The sequence below is a fragment of the Hydra vulgaris genome, chromosome 11 (assembly GCF_038396675.1).
Source record: "Hydra vulgaris chromosome 11, alternate assembly HydraT2T_AEP".
Lineage (NCBI taxonomy): Eukaryota > Metazoa > Cnidaria > Hydrozoa > Anthoathecata > Hydridae > Hydra > Hydra vulgaris.
Genome location: NC_088930.1, coordinates 43,767,501 through 43,787,500, shown reverse-complemented (window position 1 = coordinate 43,787,500; position 20,000 = coordinate 43,767,501). Strand labels below are relative to the sequence as shown.

At 25.3% G+C, this 20,000-nt stretch overlaps 1 protein-coding gene across 1 annotated transcript in view; it reads left to right on the top strand.

The window, feature by feature from the left end:
• LOC136086681 (corticotropin-releasing factor receptor 2-like) overlaps nt 1-20,000 on the top strand; it is a 212,592-nt gene that overhangs the window by 131,279 nt on the left and 61,313 nt on the right. The window contains exon 6 of the mRNA XM_065808927.1: nt 2,594-2,715. Coding sequence (XP_065664999.1) covers nt 2,594-2,715 — 122 coding nt within the window. The remainder of the gene's footprint in view (nt 1-2,593; nt 2,716-20,000) is intronic.

Sequence of the window (20,000 nt, the reverse complement as noted above, 5' to 3'; positions counted from 1 at the left end):
GCCGATATCAAAAAATACCATGCAATAAAATGGTTTCAGATCCTCTTCTGTGGTGGAAGCTAAAGCAAGGTTCAAATCCTTGATTAGCAACAATTGCGAAAAAATATTTAGCAGTTACAGCGACTACAGTTCCATGCAAAAGATTGTTTCAACCACTGGATTCATTGCAGACAAGCACAGATCATCATTGCTGCCAGATTCACTGTACATGTTATTATCTTTAAAAGACTGGAATTAAAAAAACCATATATATATATATATATATATATATATATATATATATATATATATATATATATATGTAAATTATGTTAGTGTATTTTACAAATAGAGTGCTCAATGTTCTTAAAGAACAGAGCAATAATTAATTAGTAAAAAACACTTATCTAACTTTTATCAGATAAAATTTTATTAGATAAGTTTTATTAGATAGTTTTATTAGATAAAAGTTAGATAAGTGTTTTTTACTAATTAATTATATATATATATATATATATATATATATATATATATATATATATATATATATATATATATATATATATATATATATATATATATATATACATATATATGTATAAGCTCTAGCAAATAAAAACTCTAAAAATAAAATCAGAGTACAATGAACGTAAAGTTAGAGAATCACTTGAAATTAAAAATGCCTTAGCATTCCTGGAAATAAAACACACTCCTATATTTTTCAACCGTGACAATGGCTTTAAAATTTCTTCAAACAGTTGGAGACCTCTTTCTAAAAAATTGTATAAAAAAGCGGAATTATATAATATTTGCTAAATTTATAATTACGCTGTTATATAATCATGTATGGCTTCTTTTTAATGTCTTCTTTGACGTTTTTATATCATATATGTAACTGTTTTTTGTATTACATTTTACGTCTGATAAAGATCTGTGCAATAACAGGTCGAAATATTACAATGAAAAACTTAATTTAGATTGCTAGTTCAACCTTGGGAATATTTTTCTCTTAGATTGAAGTACACTCAAAATGTACTTGATCACCACAAGAATATATTTTCAAGCAATACTTGTTAAATAATACAATTTCACAAATGCAACATGTGAAATCTATTAACTGATCCAGTTTTGATTCCTTTGCCATGTGCTATATCTTTGATCATGTTCTAGATTATAATTCAACCACTGGAACTTTAAAAGTACCATTTGCTTTCATCCACTGCTAAAGAACAGCTAGTAGTCAAGAGAGGTCTCTCACTGATATATTCCTTCCAAAAACAAAAATAACTAGTATCATGCGAAAATCAAGTATGATTTTAAGGAAAAACGAGACGCTATTTTGATTTATTTATTTATTGTTTGACTGTAGTTGATGACTAATATTTTCTTAAAATCTTTTTTTCTTCAGTTTTAACTTCTTGAGCTCTCCAGGAAGAATTTGCAGATTCAATAATCCCCTTTTTAAGCATACGTTTTTCTTACATTTCAATGAATAACTAATCTTCGTTGCTATGTCGATGAGATTTTGAAGCAATCGGTTTACAGTTAGGCAATAAATTGCCAAATAATTTAGGTGGGGATACTTTTAAGAAAAATGAATAATTTATTATTTTTCCATAAACAGAGGTGCAAATTGCTGTTAGGCTATTTATTTGAAGTAGACTATAGTTTATATTATACTATTATTTATATTAGACTATTATTTATGTAAGACTATATTTGAGGCTGTTTATTTGTTTGTTTAATGATGGATTTCAAGGATGGATATTGTATACTTTGTTGTAATTCAAGTTTTAAAATTTAATTTTAGACTTTCTTTTGTAGCCATGGCAGGGTTCAATGAAGTTAGGTTAATATCTATTTCTAACAATACAGCTTTTACTGATTGTATAAAACTACTTCACTTTCAATTGTATAAAAATGTTGATATCGTTTTTTGCAAATGGTATTCATGCAAAATTTAAAGGCACATTTGTGGAACCAAGCCTGTGTTTGAATGCAACGAAAGCAATATTACATAAACAACTTGCACTTGTTTCAATACAATTTTATTTCATTTCAAACCATTATTTTATTGTATTAAAAATTTTTTATGAAAAATGCTTTTATAAATTAAAACTTTAATTTATTTTAATAAAATTAAAATATTTGTAATTTGGATGGGTTGAAGAACCACACCGTTTGGGTAAAAGAGTCACATGCAGCTCGCAAGCTGCAAGTAGGTGTAACCTGATGTAGATGGTTAATATATATCTAATATTATAAAACTAATATCAAAATCATTTAAGCAAAAAATAAACTTAAAAAACTGAAATACTATGTTTGAATGATACATGTAAAAGTTTTGTTTTATTGAAAATTAAATAAAAAAATTACACAAAACAAAATAAACATTCTATAAAAAATGTAGCAAACATTTATACCCAGAAGTATAAATTATTTTTAAATCAAAATATGATATTTTTTCCTAATTTATAAAGTTGCTGCTTTTTACTAAGCCTTTTTTTTTTTTGCTTACGTGTATTTAACTTCATTTGTTATTACGTGTCTCTTTTAATTTTACATTTATTTATTGAATGCAATATTGTCTGAAACTTTTGTTTTAATAATATAGCAATACCAATATGAAATCAATTCTGCCTTTTACAAAAATTTACTTTATGATTTGGCATATTTTCTTCGCATTATTGATGTCATTGCATGCTTTTTTGGCTTTGTTGTACTCTTGTTGTTAATGTAAGTATTATTATTTAAACTTTAATGTTGTTCATTTTATTCAAACCTTTTATTTATTTTTCATTCAGTTCAGGTTAGTCAAAATACTACAATCTACAATTTGCTACTTAATTTAATCTTATTGCCTCATCATGATTTTATGATGCCTAATCTTAAAAATCTATAAAATTAAGTTGGTACAAGAGGTCCACTTATATATGAAAATAAAATTGCTTGTTATGTATCAAAAGTTACACTATTTTTTAACTACAAAACTTAGTGAGGATTTAAAATGAAGCACAGTGATAGTATTTCAATAATTCTGGAGAATTTGGATAATATATACATATATGTATATTAATTAACGTTGAACTAACGTATAAAGCTCAACTTTGATTCAATGTATATAGATCAACGTTGAACAATGTACACAACCCAACGTTGCAAATATAAAATTATGTAACTAAAACAAAATAATCTGTGAATCCTTAAATATTAAGCCAAAAGCAAAGCAATCATGATTAAGGTCTATCAATGAATATTGCTAATCTCAACCATCGTATTTATAACTTTTAACAAATCGGAGCTTATAATAGGTTTTCACATCTGTTGTGAAAACAATTTATAATAAGATAAATACTAAAATTAAAATAAACGGTTTGTTTTCAGAAAAAAAAAACTATATATATATATATATATATATATATATATATATATATATATATATATATATATATATATATATATATATATATATATATATATATATATATATATATATATATATATATATATATATATATATATATATATATATATAGATATTACGTTTATATATATTAGCAGAAAGCAACCCGTAACACGGGTTATGGGCGGCCTGTTACTTAATTTATAGTGGCTGTTTTCCACAATTTAAAGTTGCGAAACCTTAACTAATACCCTTGTAGAAAAACGCCTTCAAATTAAAAAATTAAACCATCTGTAAAATTAAAATAAAAAGTATGTGGTGGTAAAATAATTTACCAATTATTTATCGTTATTTGAGTAATTTACAATTGACGTAGGTCATATCAGTGTAAGGCAGAACCATTTTCCTTGACATTACCAAGTTTAACACAATACGTTTTTAGTTACTGACACAAAATAATAACACTTCATCATGTTTTAAATTGACAAAAGAGTTAAGCTAAATTTCTGTGATATTTTCTATAACATGAACTTTAGTTAATAAGATTAACATAAAGTGAACGTAAATTATACGTGAATTATTAATTTTTTGGTATCCCCTTGATATATGTTTCTTAAAAAAGGAAATTGTCTTTAAAACGTTAAATGTACACAACTAAACAAATTTACTATAAATAACTAAGCAATTGAGTACAAATACGTTTCAAACAAAAAAAAGTTAATTTACAATCAAACAAGTGTCTAACAAATTTAGAAAAAAATATGTAAACTTTGATCTTTTATATTGCATTAATGCATTATATGACAAACCTAAAATAAAAATTGTAGCAGATAAGTAGACATAAAAATAACAAAAAAAAAAAAAGGAATACATTTTATATGCTTTTCGGTAACCTGTTGTCATACTTAAACTGCTGTCATGATGCAGCTTGTCGGTGTTGTTTTATGACGTTATTTCATGTTGGTTTTTAGTAAACTTTAGTTTAATTTAAAAAGCATTACAATACATTTAAAATATTTTAATTAAAAAGCAAAATAACAAATGCTTCAAAGAGCCAAACTAAAAACAATAAAGATAAAAAATCAAACTGAGATATAAATAAATTGCATTTTATAATTAATCTGCATTTATATAACTAAACATTATGTCGTGACTTATTGTAAATTTTAAAGCAGTGTTTTCAATAAATTAAACTACCAATTAATTATTTTTAACAATAGAATGTATCATCATATTATGATGATTGGGTAATAAATCAATTTAACTATATTTAAGTTTAATTGGTGAAAAACAAATGAAATTTTAATTAAAAAAGAAAAAAACAAACCAAATATACAACATTACTAAAAAAATCAGAAGATAAAAAAAAAAAAATAGAGAATTAAAAAAAATTAAAAAAAAAACCGAAGAAAAAGCAGCAACAAAAAAGTTATTTATCTTCACTAATAGAAGACATTTAGAACCTTTTGGTTGCTGTTTTTTCTTCGGTGTCTCCCAACATCCCGGTATGGATGAGCCCTCCATTTAGAGGATGGCTCATCCATTCCGCCATTACTACACCACTTATTAAAGGACCTCTCCGAGAGAGGCCCTAGGTGTTGGGAGCAATAACTACAACAATGATCAAATGTTATCAGCTCTAAAATTACAAATAGAAAGATATAATAAAATTTAAAAATATTTGCAACTTTTTTTAATCAAAATTTAAAGCATAATCTCACCATTTTCACTGGACGAAGAGGATGCTAAAAATAAAAAAAATAAAAAAGAGAGAACAAATTAAGGGTTAAGCTTGTGAAAAATTTAATTTTAATAAAAATATGAGTAAAATGCGAACAGTTTAAAAATGTCATATTTATGTTAAATAATTCTTTCACCTATTGCACATATTTCTCCATAAAAAATATATAAAATTTAAAACAAAGCCCTACCAGTTATGCTTCTACCAGACACTAAACACAAAAAATTGATAAAATAATATTTACATATAAATAAATATATAGTCATATTTTTTTTTTACCTATTCCCCCCATTTCTTCCATAAAGTTGTCTAAAGTAAGAAAAAAAAAAAAAAACTGAAGCTAAAACTAACAAAAAGTAAACTAAAATTAACTATAAACTAAACTAAAACTATAGACTAAAATAAACTTTAAATCTTAATATCTGTACCTAAGAAGACAAAGGTCGGTTATCCAGTTTTTTGTGAAAATGAGTTATGTATGAGACCTTTTTCATTTTTTCAGTATCTACACAAAGGTATTGAGACTGTTGTCCTACGACAATGTGAGACAAAGTGTGGTCAATATAAAGTGTCTCGTGTCCCAACAATGTTCAAAGGAAAAACTTCTGTAGTCCAGAAATAACTTTTCCCTTTTTTTATTTAACTTTTTATTTTTGTCAAAATTATATTTCATGTGCCTCAAGACAAATTAAATAAAAAATTAAACGAAAAAAATAACATACATTTAACCATCAAGAATAAGCCAATAATGACTAATTATTTTACTATTTTCTCTCTCCTGGACAATTTCTAAAATGTGACAGCTGACCTTGGACTTTTGAGATACAGATATAAATGCTTCATTTATTTAAATATACTAACCATATGATTTATGCTTAGTTTTTTTTCCAACTCTCCTAAAAGAAACAATAAAATAAAGCTAAGCACTTGAAGTTTTACAATTCCAGTTACAGTACAAATAAACAAATTTCTATTAACAAATATCTAATAGCAAAAACGCTGACTTATTTCAGCCTTCAATTCTGTGTCTAAACAATAAAAGCACTTAAATGTATAGACGTTAAAATATCTACTTGACTTTTTAAAAGTAAATTCACTTAACTAATGTAACTAATACCTTTATTAGCTCTCTCTTGATCAACTAAAAAAAATAAATCTTAATTAAACTAACTTGATATAAAATAATTAAAAGCTGTCTTACTGAGAATTTTAAATTACTTCTCTTTATTATTGACAATATAATTTTAAGTCGGACCTAATTTCTTGGGCTTATTGTATAAAATTATAAAAACCTATTGTTTTACTTTGAAGTCAACAACAATATTTTAAAAAACAGTTTAGTTATTTTATAAAAAATAAAAATCCTTTTAAACTTACTACCTCTCTCTTCATTGTTGTCAACTAAACAAAAAAAACAACAAGCAATTGATAGTATATTTTTACTTTGGTAGTAGGTTATTTAGTAGATTAAATAGATCTTTGATCTATTTAATCTGCTCTAACAGTCTACAACCTTATCATTAAACTATAACTTTTTTCTACAACCTGGCGTAATTTAACATAGACATATTTTTTAAGTAATTAAAAAATATTGAAGGTTATAATATATAAGATTTTATAAACCTGAAATTTTAAACCACTTAAAAAAAAACAGATAGATTATAACGTATTTTTTTTCCTTTTTAAAAAGTAAAAATGCTTTTTAACTTACTTTCTCCAATAATACTGTTGTCATCTAAACAGAAAAGCAAACAAATATTGAAGTCGATTCTTTCTTAAACCTCTTTAATTACTTTATTATTAAAATAAATATTTAATCTTTCTAGATTGAATTAGTTTACAAAATTTTCGTTGTTACCATTTTATTATTTTATAAACATTATTATTTTATTATATCATTATTATTTTATCATTTTATGTACATTTTATAAAGTTAATTTAAATCAACAAACATATACGAACTGCAATTTATAACGTTTAATCATAACAAAACGGAACAAAACTTAATTCTTAGTAATTCAGGGACTAAAAATAAATATATATTTAAAAACTAACTACGTAACATGATACAAATCAGTAGCATAATACACATCTAAATAAATACAAACCTTCATCTTCAACAACTTGGGACATTCTATTAATTTGATATAAAAAATAAAAAAAATATGCTTTAAAACAAATTTAATAAAGGTAATAGACATGTTAAGATATAAAAAAATGTAAACGATTAAAACGATTAAAAAGAATATAACTTACTTGAAAGATATAATAAGATGTATTCGATCAGCTATAATAGAAACGTGCTTTTTTAAATGTCTGGAAATTCCAATCTCAAATTTCCAGAACAGAAGAAAATCTAACAGTGTACAAATAAAACTGTCCATCACTAAGCGTAACAAAACAACCAAGAGTAACAAAAAAGTAAAAGCGCATTTAACTTATTGCATTACATTATAATAAATGAAATTACGAATAGCATATTCAATTAATTACATTATGATTAGCAATTTTAATCAATGCCTAAAATAACTCATCTATTATAAACAAATCATCAACTTTAATCAATGCCTAAGATAACTCATCAATGCGTCTAACTCATTACGCAACTAATTAGTTTATTTACAAATATGTGCAGTAAACATATCTGGACATTAGAGCCAATTTGTCTTAACTTCATTTTTTGTGAATGAGTAAAATACAAATTTAATATTTATGTCGCATATTCCGTCTGGGCCATATAGCCTTCTAATTGTTATTTATTGCGGTTGAATCGCAATCAATTAAGTCTTAAATCCATTTTATGAGCCAAAAAATCTAAAAAAAGTGTTTTTACTATACTATCACATTTCTACTTAATATGTACTATCACATTTAGCTTCCAAAAATGTTTTAAATTGGCTTTTAAAGGTTACATTACGATCATAGTTTTTAACGTGACATAATTTCATGTTTGTAAACCAAGCTGACCGCACCCAGGTCTTGTTAAGTCTGTTCAACACAGACCATTTTTATATTATTTGTATGGGCTCTTTGTTTCAATAGTTTTTAGTAAAAAGTATTTTGCTACCATTTACTAAACATTCCTTTCGTTACTCAAAATTTAATTCTCTTAAATATTTTGACACTAATAAAGGACCTCCCTTCCTCGTTTTTGCCTTAATGGTGGCCAGGAGAGTAGAGTTATTTTTATTAAGAGTAATCAAGTTTTTGATGAAGACCTTTTACCAAAATAATAAAAAGTAAAACAATGATTTAAATGTATAGGAATTTTTTCTTTTTAATGTATATGAGAATTTAACATATATGAGAATTTTTTCTTTTCTCAAAAGTGTTGCAAATGCAAACTAAGGTAATTAATTAGTTAAACACGTTATAAAATTTAAGTAACTCTATATTTGACAAATGCACATAACTACAATATTCTTCGTGTTTATAAAGGTTTTTAGTTTGTTTTTAGTTGCGACCCCCCATTTAAAAACATCCCCTAAATTACTAGGCATAAAATAGAGAAAATTAAAAAAAAATTGAACTTATTGCATATATTTATATCATTTTAACTGAAAAAAATTTACAATAAAAGGAAATCAGGTTTTTTTTATAAATCGAATAAATGCGTCAATCGTAAATCTTAAAGAAAAAAAAATGGAATTATGATACCATAATAACAACAACAACAACAACAACAACAAAAAAAGAAACATAAAAACTCAAAATCGATTTACCTATTTATAGTAACCTATTTTGACATGGCAGTTAATATAAATAATTATCGAAAATGTAACTATAAAATTTATTTCGAAGTACAAAAGGATTAAGAATAATAATAATAATAATCAAAAAATCAATATAAGATATAAATTGCATTTTTAGCATAATGTTATCTTGGCTTTTAGTAAATAAATAAAAGCAGTAAGTTCCAATAATAAAACTACCTATTATTCATTTTTAACAATAGACACCAACGTGAAGATGAGCCAAGCAGTCCATTAACACAAAACATCACAACAATAACACATAACAACAGAATATTTACACCCTTGATCCTAAAATCCAGCGAAAATAACAAATCAAATTAAAATATGAAAGACAAAATTAGAAACCCAATTTAAAGTTAATTATATTTATCTTTTGACTAAACATATAAATACATAAAAGTGTGTTTGTTTATATATTCAATATTAGTTATTCAATTACTTCAAATTTAGGGCATTAAAACACCCAAGATTAAAAGATCAAGGTTGCATACTCTCTCATACACATTACGCTAAACACTAGCAGACATTATTATGTGTTTCCAGAATAATGAAAACAACCAAGACAATACAACCTAGCTCTAAAGGAGTAAACTTGCCTGGCACTAAATGCTGCCAAGTCACACCTCTGCTAAAAGTATACCGCTTGACTGGCAAGATTATCAATCTTGTTCAACATAGTGCCAAGTCACACCACTATGAAAAAACAGAAACAACATAATTTAAACATATATACAACTATAAACAAATATGGTTTTATATAACACATATAAACACACTTTATAACAATATTAAATGACTGTTATAATTATCAAAAACAATGAAAAACTATTAAATGCTCTAGTTCTTGAACATGCAACATATAGTTAAACATGAAAGAAACACAGTTTTTTGAGATATACCCCAACTTTATCAAATATTTGACCTTGACTTTTATTAATTGTGATTGAATATGCCAATCTGACAGAAAACTGACGACGTTTCAAAACAAAAAGTACATTAGAATCTAATAGAGCCAACTGAATTCGAGAACCAAACCCGTTTACAACTGAATTCGAGAACCAAACCCGTTTACAACCAGAAACACCTGTCAAAACTTCTGCATCAATATAACAATTTCATTCGAGTACCACTGCATAACCCAGCTTTCAGATTTAAATTTATAAGTAGGATAATTACACGACCAATTTTTAATTTTAAACAATGAGGTGGCATACCTGAAGGAGTTAAGCTGTTCAAAAACTCAACTGGAAAGTTATTTCTTTCATTGAGGTCATCAGTATTAATTCGATCAGCACTTAAATAAATTTTGACCTCACCCGGCAGACATTCAAGCACTTCTTCATTGATTGATAATGATTCAACATTAATTGGTGTTAAAATCACGCGTTTAGAATAATCATTTTGTTCAGTATCTCCAAGAATCTTTTAAACAATCAATTCATTTTCTCTAATAATGCACTGATTTGGTATTTTAATCCATCTTTTAAAAGGATCCTCCTCTTTGAAAGGTACTGTTTCATTCCCAAGTTTGAATACCATTGGGAAAATTCACCTTCCCGATCTTGTACTCTCATATTTTAAATTAATGCAAACTTCTGCACCCATTGCTAATGCAAAGAAAATTTTAAACACAATTCTACTATTTCAGCTGATTGTTCTTCTTCACAACAGGCAGAATTTGTCTAAAGTCACCACCAAAAAGAATGATTTTTCCTCCGAACGAAAAGTTGCTGTTGCAAACATCTTTTAACAACCTATCAATTGCATTTAAGGCATGTTTAGGTATTATGGATGTTTCATCTAGCAAAAACAAACTTGTCTTAAAAAATGCCCATGTATAGAGTTAGGAGTTACATTTCATGTACTATTATCCAATATTGGAACAGGAAGTTTGAATAAGCCATGCAATGTAGATCCATTTGTAAGAAGAGTTGCTGCTATGCCAGTCTATGCAGCTGTATCAGATTTAAAGCCCCTACATATGGTTTCAGCAATCAAATAATTATAAGTAAAGGTTTTTCCACTCTTAGCTGGTCCATCCATGAAAAACAATCGAGAATGTTGATTTTCTACACTTAGCTGCTCACTCAGTGCAGCAAGGATAGCATTACATACGTTTAATTGATTGACATTAAGCAACAATTTCATTCGATTAGCTTCTTCAATGCATTGCTAAACATTTCATCAATATTTTCTAGATTTAAGCCTATAAACTCATCAAAAACAGGCAGATTGTAATCAGCCAGCGTTTTACCACTTTGATTAATAATTTTTTCAATTTGACGAAGAGTAGCTTGTTCAGCTATTAGAAGTGGAGCTGAATAAAATCTTCCATCATAAAAGCTTTGTATGTATTCCAAAGATGTAAAGGACTGTCAGGTTCACAAAGGTCAAAATAATTGAAAATTATTTGCTCTGGTCTAACATTATGATCATTTCCAAGGTTGTTTACATGTTCGTGTAAAGCATCATACTGCTCGCTTCTCAGTTTGTTTGGTTATTTCTGATGAAAGCGAGGCAATAGCCTTCATATTTAACATACGCATCAACAGCATATTGCTAAAACAGTTTTTTTGCCATAAAAGAGTGAAGAAGAAACTTGTATAACTAAATTTCATAATTGCAATACTGAGATAATGTAACATGATTTCTAACCAATGTAACACGTTGCTACATTGGTTAGAAATCATGTTACATTCTCTCAGTATTGCAATTACAAACTTTAATTATACAAGTTTTTTAATAGAGGATAAATTATAGGATCTAAGTTGGCACACATACTTGATATAGTTTTAAGAGGATGAGCTCTTGGGTAAATAACAACTTCCTTGGAAGCAGGTGGTGCACCATCTTCACCAAAAAATACAACTGCAACTTCATTATGTAAAGGGAGATTGTAGCGATGTCTAAATTGCCCTTCAAGTAAAGACATTTTTACAACTGACACTGAGCAACCTTCTATAGCTGCTCGATGAATTTCTTCATCTTCCACTTCAGCCATGTTTTTAAATGCAAGAGCAAATGGGTTTTCTTCACTAATAATGGTTTGCAATCGAAACATTAAATCATTTAAGCAAAGATCATTACAACGCTGTTTCATTCTAAAATTTACTGCTGCAAGTGGATCATAGATGTATAATTGACAATATATCGGCGGAACATCTTGATTTGGTTATAGATTAACAATACAATAAAAAACTTGTCTACATATTCTAAAACATGGCGGCCCATGATTCATGGCTTGAACTACACTAGCTTCAAATAAAGCAAAAGAATTCAGATTGGCATTTCTATCTTCATAGTTTCCTTTATAACAATCTTGAAAACCTTGTGGAAAAGATGAAGGCTGTGGCTAAACTACATTTCCATTATGACAACATAAAAAATGTGTTTCATCATGAAATTTCTTAGCACCACAATGCTGACAAATATAATTCATCTCTCCTAAATAATTATAATCTGGAATAGTTTTACTTCTTGCTATACAATGCATTCTTTCGTATCTAGCAGCATTTCTAGCATTTTGTCGAATATTAATCTCATCTGGTCTAAGTTTATCTCTTTTATTTGCAAGGATAATTTTCAACTCGCTTTACCAAGCTCTCCTCATTTGGGTTCGAATTATTTGCAGCATTTCAAGCATTTTATCGATTATTAATTTCATCTCGCCTAAACCTATCTATTTTATTTCTGCAATGAATAATTTGCCAATTAACATTTCCATTTTCTAAACTAATATCTGCTTCTAGTCTAATAGCATCCATTTAAACTTTACTTTTAATTGAAAGTAGTAACAAAAATTCTGAATCGAATTCTGAAGATTGCAATCCAATATAATTCCTATATATTCCTATATTTTTTTTTTCTACTCCAAAGATCACGCACAGATAATTTTTTTTATATAACAGACTGTCATTTAAAATAAACTATAAAATAATCTTATGACTTTAAAAAAGTATATTTATATCAGCTAGGAGATGTTTGAAAAAAAATTAGCTTTGCAAATGATAATAAAAAAAAATTATTAAAAATATGCAATTCTAATAATAAACATACTGCTAACAAAGAAAAATTAAAAAAACGTTGTAGACTCTTTTCTGCAAACCTAAATATTATTTCTTCAAAAAAATTATTAGTAAATGTTTAAATTATTATTAGTAATTAAATTATCAGGAAAAAAATTCACAAAACTTCACAATAATTTGTTCTTCAATACCACATAAATACATCATCTGTTAAATCTAAAATAAAAAATATAACAAATAAGTAAATAAATAAGAAAAACATTTCATGTAAAAAATGAAAATCACTGTACCTTATAGATAAAAGCTGTTGTGATTTACCAGAATAGTAGTTGTAAAACATTATTATTTTGTGTTAAATTTTACAAAATACTATATGCTGGAACACCATGATTCCAAAATATTTATAGCAAAATTATGTAGAAAACAGCGCTCAGGACAAAAAATCAAATTGAGATAAAACAAACTGTATATATGGCAAAATAATTTGTATTGGCTTATAGTGAATGATTAAAAGCAGTGATTTTTAATAAAATTACCATTTTTAACAATAGACACCAACAATATCACACACTATAAGTTAATATAATATGCATGTAACATAACTTAAGTAAGATAACACTCATATATAACAGAACATAAGTAACAACGTTAAGGAAAATGTTATTAAAATGCATTATTATGTATTTTTACAATAATTAATAATAAAGGCTTGAAAACAGCTAGACCTAAAGCAGTGGCAGTTTGTCACTTAACACTATAATGTAAACCTCTGTTATAAGTACATCACTTAGCTGGCAAAGTTGACAAATTTTGCTCTACTCGTTTATCAAGTCACAGCACTTTGAAAACACGGAAGCAACATAATAAAAACGTATGTACCAACTATAAACACAATAAATGTGTTTGAATATGCTTATAAGGCTGAATGTATACTTTATATACATATTAAGACACAGTTTTAAAGCAATTATATAAAACATATTAACACATACAGAAACAATAAAAAAACACTTTACATTATTATAAAAACGCATTGATAAAACAACTATAAAGCACTTATTACCACATACACATACATATCAAAAAACAATAAACGTGTGCAAACAAAAACTTCAAAAAAGACGCGAGAAAATTTAAAAAGATATAAAGTAAATAAAATATATATTTACAAACAATACTCTTTATCTTCTTTTTTTTTCTCATAAGAACTGTAATCCTAATAATAAAATTTAACCTTTACATACAATAACATGTAAAGGTTAAATTTTATTATTAATAAAATTTAACCTTTACATACAATGTGACATGCCATGTCAGTGTTGGCACTGACACAATTTTAACTTATTTTTCTAAATTTTCTAGAAATGAACAAAAATAGTTAAAAGCATCACAAAAATTTCAAAGTAGTAAAACCCATTTTATGGAAATAGCATTAGTATAACTTTAAATAACATCCAAACCCCAATTTTCCTTCTAAAAAATAAAATAGCAAAAATTAATAGCTAAAAGAAAAACTAAAACAAACAAAATATAAACGATTTAAGAAATTAAAATCCATTCTACTTTATCCAATAAAAATTCAAATCCTTTCTACTTTATCTAATGAAAATGTAAATAGAACTACTTTTATATACTTACTACAATTATAAAATGATCTTAACGATGATTATTTTATTTAATATGATTCTTTATGTAATATCTAAACTAATAGTTAAATTCTAAAAGGAAAAAAGTTTAATTCGCGTAAGACTTCTTTCTCCAATGACCGCGTGCATATATATTATATATATATATATATATATATATATATATATATATATATATATATATATATATATATATATATATATATATATATATATATATGTATATATATATATGTACGTATATATATGTATATATATATATATATGTACGTATATATATATAAATATATATATATATATATATATATATATATATATATATATATATATATATATATATATATATATATATATATATATATATATATATATATATATATATATATATCAGGGGCTATCTTAGACCCTAAAATACTATCTAGAAAAACCTCTGATTAGTCTTTTTTCTTCTCAATTCGGGCGCAGCCCACATTAAAATTAAGGACTTTTTTTTTTTTAACACTTTTTTTACGGCAAGTATTATTTCTATATACTCTCAAAATCTAAATTTTCCTTCTTTTACAACAGCAGTAGTGATCTTGTTTAATAAGTGAAAGGTACAAAGTATTACAACTATATATACATACATATATATATACATATATATATATATATATATATATATATATATAAATATATACATATATATATATATATATATATATATATATATATATATATATATATATATATATATATGTATATATAGAGGTTGGCATCAGGTCAGCAAAAAAAGTTTTATACAAAAGAGTTACCATAAAGCATAGAAATGAGGTTGGTAATTTTTTGCTCACCCCAAACACATTTAGGTTATTAGTTAGGTTGGCATTGCCAAATGCTGACCCTAATTCTGAGGGCTGCTAAGGCATTTTAAGAAACAAAACAAAGTTTTCAAACATTTGCATGCCATGTTCTTTTTAAACTTTTATTCTAAATCTTATTTTGAATTAAAATGGGAAAACAGACTTTAGGGCACTCCAATCTTTTTTAGTTAAGAACTTTTAGTAATCAATCTTGTAGAGTACATGAATTTAACCCAATATTTAGTAATGAGCTTGGTATACACTCAGAGTGTAATTACCGTCTTATTATTCAGCAATAAACAATAGTTTTAAAAAATGTGATTACTTTCATCAAAAGCGTTACTTTTAAATATAATAACTAAGTACCCTATTGAAAAAAGTAACTATATTTCAGCAAGGTTTTTGTATCTGTGTCAAAAGTATGCAAAGTTTTACTTAAAATGCATTTGCAGTTACAAGAAACCATGCTTAAACATAAATGCTTTATTCAATAGCGTATATTAATGAATAATATTGTGTGTTTAACAACACAAACAGTATTGGTTTTTATAAACTTATTATTAAATACTTAATGATATTATTATTTTCGAAGGTTTTAAAAAAGAAATGTCAAAACAACTTTTCATTTATTTCTAGTTCCTTTTATTATTTTTTTTCAAGATAATACATTTTTTTATTAGTAAATAAATGTAACAAACTAAATTAAGAAAATTTTTTTATTTTGTATTAATAACAGTTTACAATCGTTAGGTCATCGCATATTAATTATCATTAATTTGCGCACTCTGGGCAAGCGTATGAAAAATTTATATAATAAAAATAAAAATTGATTAAATTCAATAAACATCTGTAAAATATTTATTAACTTATTAACTAGAACAAAAATTTTTCGAAAATAAAACTCCCTTATATGATATTAATCTCTTATATGAGATATTTGTCAATAAATAATTATTTGAACGTCGACGTTCATTAAGAAAAACAATTTGTCGCGTGCTGTATTTTTATAAATCGTTTTTTTATAATTCATTCTTAAATAATTTAGATGTTTTTAACAACAAGTGACCAAAACAATCAAGTTGTAATATAGATTTGTTTTTATTTGTTATTGCTGAGAGAGTTATTAATCTGATTATTTTATATATATATATATATATATATATATATATATATATATATGTATATACATATATATATATATATATATATATATATATATATATATATATATATATTATATATATATATATATATATATATATATATATAATTTTCAAATAAATAACAGTTTTTTTTAAACTTCATCACGTACAAAAAATTTGTTACAGTTTCTGTATATAAACAATTTTTTTGGCTAAAATAAAAAATGTAATAGTTTTTACAATAGCTACCATAGTCACATTTTATAAAATAAATAATTACCAAAAAAATTCACAAAAAATTATACAAAATGTGTGAAGTAATTAATAATAAACAAAAAAAAAGACAATTGAAAAATTATATTGTTATAGTAATAATGCATGATTTTAATTGTGTATTAAGAAGAGATTTTTCCATTTCAATATGGATACGTTCCTTAGTTTTGAGCTCATACTTGTTGTGTAGAGTCTGGTGGTTTCAACCACTTGACACTACACAACAAGGATCTCAGATGATCTAAATTCAGGTAAGGTCTCTAATATTTACAAACACTCAATTCGTCACAAAAATGCAAAAATTCAACAAGTTTTCATTGCTATTCCATAATTAACAGAGCTTCCTCCAAGTATGAAGTCAAAATTAAGGAAGGTATCCCTATTGAAATGGAAAAACCTTTTAATACACAAATATATATATATATATATATATATATATATATATATATATACATATATATATATATATATATATATATATATATATATATATATATATATATATATATATATATATATTTATATATATATATATACACAGTGGGGTGCAAAAATAAAGCCACACTAATATTTTTTCTTCATTTTGAGTATAAAATGTATAATCAAACAAAACAAAAAAAATTGGATGTGGCAGTTAAAAATTTAGAACAGAAGAGGTATGTTTATATATAAATTAATATTTACATAAATAAAATCTTTAAAAAAAAGATTAATATGAACACATTTGATATTTAAGAAACATCTAACGGATGTAGAAATTGGACAAATTGTTGAAGCTGCTGACCAAGGAGAGTCTCACAGAAGCATTGGAAAGCGTTTTAAACGAGAAAACTCAACTATTAGTAGATTGGTAATGAAATATAAACACACTGGTAATTCTGAAAGGTCTGCTGGATCTGGGAGAAAGCCTAAAACTTCAAAAAAAGAAGATCGCTACATTCTTAACGCTGTCAAAAAAAATCGTAAAATCACATGTTCTGAGATAAAACTAGATTTGAACCTTACTAATATCTCAAAAAGGACAATATCTCGCAGAATAAAAGCATTGGGTGATTTTTTTTCTGGAAAGCAAATTAAAAAACCCTTTGTTAGTGAAATCAATCGAAAAAAACGATTAATGTCGTGCATTGAGCACAAAGATTGGACATGTGAACAATGGTCTAAAGTTATCTGGGGCAACGAGTCTCCTTTTGTTTTGTTTTATTATGGTCAATCTCACTGTTGGAAATTAATTGGGGAAAAATTCAACCCCCAAACATGCAAGGCAACAATTTAACATGACAAAAAGATTAATCTTTGGGGTGGTTTTAGTGCACACAAAGTTGGAAAACTTTACCGGGTGAAGGGCATCAGGGACCAGCATATGTATCATAAAATCTTAGTTAATCAGCTTGGACCAAGTATAAAAGAACTTTTTCCTAATAGTAACTAAATCTTTCAACACGATAACGATCCTAAACATACAGCACGGTTGAATAAAAGATATCTAGAAACTAAATAGATACCAGTTATGTCTTGGCCAGCACAGTCTCCTGATTTAAATCGAATAGAAAACCTTTGGTCTATATTGGAGAACAAATTGAAAGATCGTAGAGCAAAAAATGAAGATGATTTGCTCCAGATTCTTTTTGATGGTTGGAATGCTTTGCCAAACGATTTATTTAAAAGACTTGTAGATAGTATGCCTTCTAGATGCGCAGAATTCATAAAAAACAAAGGATAACCAGTTAAGTACTAAAACAGCTGAAACCTAAAAAATACTTTACAAAGCCTAATATTCTTTTTATTATATGTAATATACAATGATGTTTTAAACATTTTTATCAAAATTGTCCTATATTGCTTTTATTATATGAGTCTTACTCAATTTTTGTTGCTGTTTTTATAAAAAAATTAGTGTAGATTTTTTTTTGCACCCCCTTGTATATATATATATATATATATATATATATATATATATATATATATATATATATATATATATATATATATACATATATATATATATAAATATATATATATATATATATATATATATATATATATATATATATATATATATATATATATATATATATATATATACTATTATTATTATTGTAAGTATTTTATACAACTATTAGTTTCATGCTAAATGCAATCATCAGGTAAATATATATATACATATATATATATATATATATATATATATACATATATATATATATATATATATATATATATATATATATATATATATATATATATATATATATATATATATATATATAAACATATATATATATATATATATTATATATATATATATATATATATATATATATATATATATATATATATACATATATGTATATATAAAATATAGAAAATAATATTAAAAACCACAACAAAAAAATTATCTTCCTAAGAATTTTCGTTTAATTTTTGTTTACAAAAAGAATTTTGTCATTAAGTAATTTGACAAGATTCTAGCGATATTAGTAGAATTTAGAAATAATAAATTTTTAATTGGTTATTAAAATTATTTATATTATTGCTTTTCATTTGTTTATGTATTCTTATTTTAGTTGAAATATAAATACACATAAATTATTGAAAATAAGAATTGTATAAATATTTGTATTTGACATTACATTAAATAAAAAGATTTATTTGCAATTCTCCTAATATAAAAAAGTCAGTTAAAATCTTTTTGGGTAGTCTATAAAGCGCCTCACCCTATATTTGTCAATTCTTAACATCTTTCCCCCTGTCACAAATACCTGAGCCCCTCTCCTTCCCAAGCTGTGATAGAAGTTTCATCGTCAAAAATATTTCAAAAGATTTATATGTAAATACTTTACAACATTTTAAAAATTCAGCTTAATGTAAATAAGGCAATACGCATAAGTGTAAGGAGTGTTAGTAAAAACTTCAATAAACCAAAGATTTTTTTTTATTTAAACAACTTAAATAAGTGTTTACAAAGTTGTAATACTAAAATAAGTTTTAAAGTTGCTCTCGGTCTTGCGTAAAAGCTGTTTTCCATTAGATAACTTTCATATGTGTTTTGAAAAATTTCCTTTGTTAATTATTTTAATGAATGAGTTCAATACTTTTGCAACTGTTTTATTACGTATCTCTAACTCTGAATAATAGATAAAAAAATTCAAGATAATTATTAAGCTTCGGCTCCTGGAACGTTATTCCCGAAA